The following is a 9,713-nucleotide window of genomic DNA, read 5'->3' on the forward strand; positions in this document are numbered from 1 at the left end:
TCTGCTGTTACTATTTGTTACAAAGTTATTTATTGTTACACATGCAATATTTACAATCTTGCACTACTTATGCTTATGTTTGCACAACCCTGTGTAAATTTCAGACTTTGTACCCTATGACACTTCTCAGCCTAAGGAAATATGTCTATGTTCTTTAATCCTCATGATTTATTTCATACGTTTAATTTTATCCAGTATAACTACCTCACGGTTCCCTAAACCAGTGGTTCTCAACGTGGGGTCCGGGGACCACCAGGGGTCCTTGAGGGGGTTCCAGGGGGTCCCCAGCAAATTGATGAATTATTAAACTTCACCATTATTTCATTTACAAGAAGTTGACACAATTAGAGAATGTAGAAGAATGACTATGTTGATCATAGTTTCACTGTTATCTACCTACAATACAGATAGTCATGGAATTCTAGACAATATCATATCTGACAATAAAGGATTTGGGTCCGAGAGTCAAAATCTCATCAAATGGGGGTCCGTGGCCCTAATGTGGACTAAATTAGCGGTCCTTAATATGAGAAAGGTTGAGAATCACTGCCCTAAACCAATGATCTAATGGTTACTCACTACACCTCTTCCACTCACTATACCTTTTCTAAAAGATTCACAGTTGAGTAAGAGTTGATAACCTGCTCATTTCATGTCCTTTTATGTCTCTTTACAGTGATCCAAAATTATTGTGATATGTGATGATGCAGTCTCAAAGAACAAGCAATTGGAAAGCCTCAGGAAAATGTATTTAGTTCAACAAAACATGGAGCTATAGCAAGCCGTCTTGTTATTAAGACAGCCACCATCTCCTGTGTGCGGTTCTGCAAAATGAATGTCTTTTGGGAGAATCAACATACGCTCTTAAGTGGTTTTATTATTCATTTATATTTTCTGCTGCACAAAGGGTTTGGCAGTATGCAGGGCCGTAAATAGAAGACCTCAGAGGAAAGGGGTTCTAAATCAAACTAAAGCGGACTACGCTTATACAAGGTTTCTCCTACAGGTGAAAGCCAAAGAATAAGTTGCATTTTTAATCTGTTATTTCCTGTAATTGTAATTTCCTGGTTCAAACTTTTATTCATATACCTTCTACACCTTTGGGCCTTGTCCTAGCATAGGCCTAGTTATGATAGTCTCGATGGAAATTTGATGTCACTGAAGCTGTGATGGTGGGGGAGTTGGGGGAAGACTGCCTTACATTTCTGGAATGGCATCTGATGCAGATCACATTAGCCCTTTGGCATAATAGCCATAGGCGACGGTTGAGAGAAATGTCTGTCACCTGGAAGGAGAGGCTCACGTAGTTACAGTGAAAAGGGAGGGAGGGAGGGAGTGTGTATCAGAGAGTCAGAGAAGGAGAGTGAAAGCAAGACAGATTTCTTGCGAGAGGAAAGCCAGACTCGTTTTTCTCGTTCTTGCATATCTCAAGAAGGTGGGACATACTCGTGTAAACAGCGAGGCTCGATGCACATACAACTTGGTGCGAGGACTGACTTCTGCTAATGCTTTGGACTCAAACACTCAAACAGCACTGAAAGGTACGGTGATGTATCTACACTACATGTGTTAACTTTGTGTAAGTAGAGAGACAGAGAGAGAAAAAAACGGCTGTTGTGAGGATTAACTATCTTATGTCAGAAATGTGTTGCTCAGAGGAGACTGAAGTAACTTCACTTCATCTTGAGTTAGAATATGTGATAATATATGATTGTATGAAGGGCTTTGGCTCTATACCTTCTACATTTTATGATTTTATGTATGTTTGTAAAGGCAATACAATTTATATAGTATTAGCCTCTTAGCCATCAAAATGTTGAGGATGAGGAAAAATAAAAGGAGGAAGAAGGGCAGGAAGAGAAAGAAAGGAGACATTCAAAGAAAGAAAGAAGAAACCGGTGAAATTGCATAGTGTAATCTTGTGATGAACTGAGTATTACTCAGCTGGTGCAGTTTCTGTATCAAGTTTTGGTGGTTGTCTCACCTGCATACCATGCATCTTAGTGACAGTGGTTTTTCCTGTACTGAATCTGTCATTTCCACGCACACGAACACGCGCGTGTGCACGCACACAGAATGCTGAGCCACATTCATACCATCAGCAAGTGGAATGTGGCAATATCTGCCTCTCATTCATCAAAGTTTACTAATTTTCACACATTAATGTGATGGTGACTTCATACTTTTTTTGAGTGTGTTTTGATCACCTTGTTTTAGCCAGGTGAGGTTTTTGTAAATCTTTCGTAATATTACATGAATTCATATCTAAGATGTCCGATTCAAAAATTAATAATTATATTTTAGGAATGCAAAATTAATTGCATGAAGTTGTAATCAGATAATAATGACAAAGCTAGAAAGATAATATAACAAATATTTAGAGTGAAAGATTTGTTTGGTTCCTTTGCAGTCCCAAAGCATAAGGAATTATTTGAAAGCTTGAAAGTGTTTCAAAGGGAATAAGCATCAATTCATTTTCTGTAATTTGAACAAAATCTTAAGAATAACTGAGCTTACTCCATGATGCATATCATATCAATGTTGTCAACAATTGTTGTGTACAGACATTATACTGGTCCCAGTTTATTTTTACATATACACGTGATATATGGTCAACTTTTTCCGACAAACGAAGTAACCATAATAATGTACTTTTCCCTATGTCCTTGATTTAAGGTCTCTAACTTTTCTATAAAAATCTCAGCAAAATCTCTGTCTGCACCCCCACACACAACAGATGTCTGCACAACCTCCTCCGCTTGTGCCTAGGAAGCCATCAGGTGTCCGAGTTATGATAGGTCCAGGAGAGCAGCTTCCTCCTGGTGGCCTGCCCGTCTACTCAAATTTTAGAAAGGGTATGTTCATTTGTGTCTCTGAGTGGTTTTGTGTGAACAATGCAGGTCAGAAGCATGGTATGTGAGTGAGCCACTGTATGCGACAGCTGTTGTCCCAAAGATGTTTTTTTTAACTTCTCTATGTTGTCCTGTTGCTTGCAGCTGACAGAATACAGCAGGCTTGGGTGTTTGTGTGGGTGAAAGAGTCCAAGTTTCTGTTGAACAAACTGCATAACTGACTTTGCTCTTCCTCTGCTCAGTGAACGGCGCCAGTGAGGAGTCAAAACATACATCGCTAGTAAATGCAGAGAGAGAGGTGGTATGTACAAAAATGATGTTGATAATCTTTTCATATACATGTGTGCTAGTCAAGCCTTACAAGTCATGAGTAAGATGGAGTTCCAGTGAGTTCCACCCACGACTTGTGACCAAATTTACATGCATACCTTTTTGGTGGGGAATTAATGCAAAGTTTTACACATCTGCCCCCTGGTTGGTCTGCCTGTGTGCTCTAACCTTTTAAATTGCTTGCATTTGCAATTGCAATGCTCGTGACTTATGAATGTTGACGTATTTTACTCTTTGCACTTCCTGTATGTCACCCTGGATGCTCAGGTAAATGCCTAAAACATATCTGTCAAATCTGCACCAGGAGCTGCTGAACCACTGTTTTGACGACGTGGAGCGCTTCATGGGCCGCTTGCAGCAGACCGCTGAGGCTCAGAGTGTTCTCAACCAGCGGAAGAATAGGAAGAGTAGCAAGAAGAGCAAAAAGAAGGAGAACCAAGATGGTGAGAGTACTGATGTTATTTGCCAGGTTAATCTACTCTCCTACTGATTTACACCTGCTGAACTCCTGCCCTGATGAAGGCTCTGCTGTGCGGTGCATTTCTTGGCATGAAAACAACCCAGCCATTCATAAGACTGCAAAACAAATTCCAAACACTCCTGCGCTAATTCCAAACACTCCATTGCTGCGTGATCAAGGTCACCCCATGACAAATAACTTTCTTGAACCAGTATCTCCCTGGGTGACAAATGTCCCCATCCAGATGCCTCAAGTGGCCACGCAATGGTATTGAGTAATGATGTTTATACCAAAGCCTTCTCAATAACCAGATTCAATCCCAGTTGAGCATTTTTTGACATTTAGTTGACACACTTATGGGATATTTGGAATTGAATTGGAGACTCTAAATTACCCACAGGTGTGAATGGGAGTGTGAGTGTGTTTGTCTATCTGTGTTATCCCTGTGATGGACTGGCTGCCCAATGCATGCTGGGATAGGCTTCAGACCCCAATGACCCTGAATAGGAATAAGTGGTAATAAGTGGTAATAAGTGGTAGTGGTAGTAAGTTTATTTTGCAAAACAGAATTATATACTCGGCTCACTGCCAGTAACTAAAGTTTACTGGCAGCTTTTAATTACTCATGTATATTATTTTGGATCATCAAATAATTGTCTTGTAAACCTTAAAAGTATATCGGGTTCGCAAAATGATCAATTATTATCAAATGTTATAACAATAGTGGCAATGGTATGATTATGGTGTGTGCATGTTTCGTAAGTGTATTTTGAAGTTGCTTTGATTGTAATTAAACAGTGATTTTGCTGTTCTTTGTGCAGATGATTTGTTGACCATGAAAGCGTGTCCGCCATCAGAGGAGGAATTTGTGGACATCTTTCAGAAAATCAAGTACTCCCTCAGTCTCCTGGTGAGATTAGACTAGTTACAGTTGAGCCTGGAATATTTCTGAAAATTTCCAGGTTAATTATTAATGAAAAATGAAAAAAAAAATTGGACATTTGGGGTGCTGTGTCACTTTGTAGTTAACTTTCTTTCCTGGTTTATTTAGGACCGTCTCAAGTCATCCATTGCAGAGCCTGACTCGCCAGAACTGCTGCATCACGTCTTTGTCCCACTTGGACTGGTGAGTCTCTTAATTTCTTGCTTGGCTGTTTCTCTCTCTCCCTTCCTGTCTGATACCCACTGTAGTGACCCCCCATTCACAGATGGTGAAAACCACCGGAGGGCCGGAGTTAGGGGCGGCGGTGGTTAGTCCCGCTCTGACCAGCGGAGCTGTATCGCTGCTCCAGGAGCATCTGACCGCAGAGGAGAAGGAGCTGTGGACTTCACTAGGGGCCAACTGGACTTTACACTGGTCCGTGTGTTCATATGTATGTTCGTAAATCTGTGTTTGAGGGTATGGCACTCTTTTTCAACAATGCGCTTTTTGCTGTTTCTCCCAGTTCCCAGCTTAGCGTGTCTGTCCCTCCATACACACCTGTCTTCCTGGATGGGTGGCAGCCTCAGGGACTTGAATCAGACGCCCAGCCTGTGGAAGACCCCATCGAGTCACAGCATAAACAGGATGCTTTCAGGCAAAGTAGGGAGGTACGAGTGCAGAAAAATAAATAAATAAATAAATAAATATATATATATATATATCTATATGTATATCAACTAACTGACAAGAAGGGTGAAACAATAATTCTTACAGTGTATGAAGAACTGAACCTGACATGTAGGTTAACAGACTCTCTGGTAATACTGTGACTCTGTCTGCAGGACCATGCTCGACAGACAACAGGGGGGCCTGTCTCCGCCGTACAACCAACTGACGAATTGTAAGTCTGTAGTCATTAAAAACAAAGTATCATGATAAAATATCAATACAGACCTGGTGAAAACGGATTTTGTCTGTTTGTACAATTTTCTCATAGGCATAAATATTGTTTTGTTTATTTCCATTAGGTTAAGGGCAATGTATATATTTAAAACCCCAATCTGAAATTTCCGTTAGGCACCCTCTGCTGAAACACTGCCCATCCACTATTGGCTTTGTTTCTGAGTTGATCTGTCTTCAGTTCATTGGACTAAAGAGATTTGTCATCCCAAAACTGACTGACTGAGCTTTTGAGGACTTGATAGTATGCAACAAGAAAACACCAGCTTTATGTGTATTTTGAGGCTGTAAACAGGTTTTGTATGTTGGTAATGTTTGTAAACAAGTATGTAAGTAAAACAGATCTGTATTTTTTGCGTTACAATGCGTTATGGAAGTTGCACAAATATGTATAAGTCAAACTATTCAAAATTCTCTGTGAATATAGCTAAAAATTATATTGCCAAAAAATTCTGGATTGAGACTAAACATTGATATCTGACTCCACTGTGTTAACAGATCAATTCAAGATATTGTACATATTGCATAACTTTTGAATGGCGTCTCTATCTCAGAGATGGCAGTGAGCTCCCACCAGAGGGCGAGAGACACTTCTGCTGCAGTTATGACTTTGTGGCAAGAAACAGCAGCGAACTGTCCGTGCTGCAAGGAGAAACGCTAGAGGTACACATCCCATAACAATAATTAGAAGTGATAACCCTATAAAAGTAGATATATTCTTGAAATATGCCCAGAAAGACAAGACTCTAATCTGTGGATTATGTTTCTCTGTTTCAGGTCATTGAGTCGTCAAAGCGCTGGTGGAAGTGTCGGAATCGCTTTGACCAGATAGGATTTGTTCCCTTTAATATTCTGGAGCCTCTGTCTGCTCTCAGTAACACTGGGAGACACAGCCCAGTGGTACGCAGAGAGTCAAAGGTAACACACACACACACACACACACACACACACACACATTCAGTGGTTTGCTGTTGTTTTTGTCAGTGCTTGATGCATTGTGGTGCACAGTACATTTTGAATTTTGTCTCCTCTCATGTCACAGTATTAATTCTTTCCTGCTTTTCCACCACAGAAGGTGCCTCTTTCCCCTCCAGCCAATAAGTACTTCTCGTACGCCCCGCCAAGCCCAACTGGGACCAGTCCCACCACCACCAGCCCAGTGCGACCTCAGAGCATGCCTCTGCCTCCTACAACTCTGCAGGGAGACGAAGGAGACAGAGGTAATATACACATACATGTAATATGTGAGTTTTTTTTTTAGCATGTCCAGTGAACTCCTCAAGTATTTGGAAGAACCACAGCTCTGCAAACCGGCAAATCAGGCTGCAGCCCACCAGGATCCTCTCTTTTTAGCGCTGGCTTCTTTTTATCATTATTTTTCAATGGAGAGGGCGTTGTCTGTTCCCAAGAGCGTTGAGAGCTTAACATGTTAAGAGTAAAGAGTTAGGATTAGTTCAACTGTGCAGAGCGTCAAATAAGTTTTCAAGGCTGGAGGGAAAACCTGACAATAAAATATAAAAAGTCTGTTGAGATGTATGGGTTGAAGACTTTTAGAAGTCATTTTGGCATCCAAAAATGGAGAGCCACTGAGACAATGTACAAAAATTGGTGTATTTGTTAAACTGTTCAATGAAATCACATCAAATTAAATTTATAGTCAATGTGTGATTTCACACTGAGCAGCAACAACATCTTGGTTCTACAAAACATCAGGATAATGATGATAATGCTATGATAATAAAGAAAAATGTCCGGCTCTCGACAGACTATACAACCACAGTAGTATAATATGTATTGTAATCATCAGTATGTTTTGTAAACACCTTCCATATGGCACGTTTAATCACAAAAAGGCCCTGGAAGGTATTGCACTTTCACCGCGACTGATACTGTGCCTCTCTGCATGTTCACACGTAAATGCTTTTGTGTGTTTGCATTTCTATGTACAAACATGCTTGTGTGTGTGTGTGCAGTCCTGATAGTGAACGATGAGCTTCTTCAGCGGCTGGCCAATGGGAGGTCAGGCTCGGTCCGTCCTCTGGTGATCCCCCGCACAGCCGACACCGCTGCCCCCCTCAACTACCACTCCCCATCTGCTGAAGTGGAATCCTGGCTGACCGGCAAGGGCTTCAGTCAGCAGTGAGTGTGGAGGAAACTCCGGTTCAGACCTGGGAGGCCAAACTGCATTATCTTTAACATGTTTCCACAAACTTGATCAAAAAGCTCATTAAAAATCACCTGTCTCCTCACCTTATAAGTAGTTACAAGTACAAGTGAATCGAATCCATGCTTTAGTGTCAGTAACAGCATTATGACAGAAGTGATTTCAATTCAAAGAATGGGATTTAAGATTTTTACCCCCCAAAAAAAAGAAGATCCAAGAGCATCATAGCTTGTAGGGTCGAGGCAATTCATTCAGTTTAAGAAGTAGATTTTATTCTAATTTCTAAAACTGGAATCTTTTCTACAATGGTTGAGAATTTCAGTTTCTTTTTTAACACTTTAACTTAACTGACCCCAACCCTGGCTTGTACCATTCAAAGTCTTCTATCAAACAGTTTGTCCCCGACACATGTGCTTTTTGTTTCTCCCTCCTCCTCTCTTAGGACAGTTCAGAGTCTGGGCATCCTAACTGGAGCGCAGCTTTTCTCCCTGAATAAAGAGGAGCTCCGCACTGTTGCACCAGAGGAAGGTGCTAGAGTTTACAGTCAGATCATGGTACAGAAGGCCCTGCTGGAGGTTTGTGTGTGTGTGTGTGAGTGTGTGTGTTGTGTGCTCGTGTCCGTGTGTTCTCTAAAGCAGCTGTTTGCTCGGCCTTGGCTCATGCACCAGCTTATGTCATATATTAGCACACTGTTGTTGATTTAAACTGATTGAAGATATTTAACTATGAATTTAAAACTTCTAGAATAAAAATGAGCTTCTTGGTATTCAGTAGGCCATTTGCAGCAGTGGATAGATTTAGCTGATGGTGATTACGAGAGAGCCAAACCTTGCACTGCAGTGTGTGCTGAGCTCGTTCTCACACCAGAAGGACATTGTTATTATCACATGGAAAACTTTAACGCTGTCTTAGCCTGAAATCACAGGGGTTTTGTATGTGGGGTGTCTTTAAACTGGAGATCAAGTTAAAATAGGCAATAGGCAATCCACACATTCAAACTACAGGACTAGATGAGTTGGGAAGCTCCAGTGGGATTTTGCTTGTATGTCTAAAATACCCACTTTCCTTGATATTTCCCTTTTCAATGACATTATATCCTCCTTCTTGCTCAGGATGTTCGCAAAGCTACAGAACTGGAGACGGTGATGGAGAAGCAAAAACTGAAGGTTGACGTGAAGTCGGAGAGTGGAAAACTGTGACAGAGCTATCGAACATCCACTAATACACGTGGCATCAGAAAACTATGGACATAAATGTAGTTTTAATTGCTTAAAAATTGCTTAAAATTGCTTATAAAGCAGTGTGCACAAATGCACACTGCTGGCAATACAGAGGGATTTGAATCTCTTTATCACACATTTAGTTATACTTCTGTGTGCTACAGATTTACGAACAAAACTAAACTGTTAAAAGTGAAGCACACCCGCTAATACTCTGATGGAAAGTGGAACTTCTCCTTTTTTAAATGTTTTTTGAGATGGAGGGGCTTTGACTTTCACCTCTTTGCCAGTTTACTAAAGTCATTCTAATCATTTGTTTTGCCATAATTTTTTTTTACAATGAAGAGATTGCTATTATCATTTAGACAATATTTGAAACACTACGAATAACAAACACAGTAAATGCAATACAATAAACCTCATCCACAGTTTGATTCGTTTCGCTGGTTATTGTTAAACAGAGACTTATGTATTAGGACAATGAAATTATATTGGTTCTGATTAAAGTCAAACATGTATGACTCCAAGGAACAGACAGCTGTTGATCCAGAGTATTTATTTCCTGCACATCATCCTATATTAGGAGAATGTCACTTGTTGCAGCAAGCCCCCATCCTCTGTCATCCCCAGAATTAAATTATCTTCGGTTTTAGAGCAAATACGCTAAATAAATTGCATTTAATTCATGAAAGTTCATTCAATGTCAGTCACTTTTCCTATACAGAAATAGTGTAGTTTGTGACCCAACGTCAACTTTACCAAACTGTTATCTGATATCTTCCTATGACGTCCTCTCAAGACCAAA

At 40.5% G+C, this 9,713-nt stretch overlaps 1 protein-coding gene across 1 annotated transcript; it reads left to right on the forward strand.

The window, feature by feature from the left end:
- Positions 1-1,419: 1,419 nt before the first annotated feature.
- Positions 1,420-9,443, forward strand: eps8l1a (EPS8 signaling adaptor L1a). The gene is made up of 15 exons (XM_078284915.1): positions 1,420-1,541; positions 2,738-2,855; positions 3,095-3,153; positions 3,487-3,625; positions 4,464-4,552; positions 4,694-4,768; positions 4,851-4,999; positions 5,088-5,232; positions 5,407-5,465; positions 6,079-6,187; positions 6,302-6,442; positions 6,597-6,744; positions 7,498-7,663; positions 8,131-8,263; positions 8,801-9,443. Exons 2-15 carry the CDS (start codon positions 2,738-2,740, stop codon positions 8,885-8,887), a joined length of 1,617 nt encoding a protein of 538 aa, XP_078141041.1. The 5' UTR covers positions 1,420-1,541; the 3' UTR covers positions 8,888-9,443.
- The last annotated feature ends 270 nt before the right edge of the window (positions 9,444-9,713 follow it).

This window comes from Centroberyx gerrardi, chromosome 7 (assembly GCF_048128805.1).
Source record: "Centroberyx gerrardi isolate f3 chromosome 7, fCenGer3.hap1.cur.20231027, whole genome shotgun sequence".
Lineage (NCBI taxonomy): Eukaryota > Metazoa > Chordata > Actinopteri > Beryciformes > Berycidae > Centroberyx > Centroberyx gerrardi.

What these genes read in the sequence shown, in the direction of transcription:
- eps8l1a (XM_078284915.1), top strand. Translation starts at nt 2,738, where the DNA reads ATGTCTGCACAACCTCCTCCGCTTGTGCCTAGGAAGCCATCAGGTGTC. An exon ending in TAAATGCAGAGAGAGAGGTG is followed by an intron (nt 3,154 to 3,486) that starts GTATGTACAAAA and finishes AATCTGCACCAG; the next exon opens with GAGCTGCTGAACCACTGTTT. An exon ending in TCTTTGTCCCACTTGGACTG is followed by an intron (nt 4,769 to 4,850) that starts GTGAGTCTCTTA and finishes CCCCATTCACAG; the next exon opens with ATGGTGAAAACCACCGGAGG.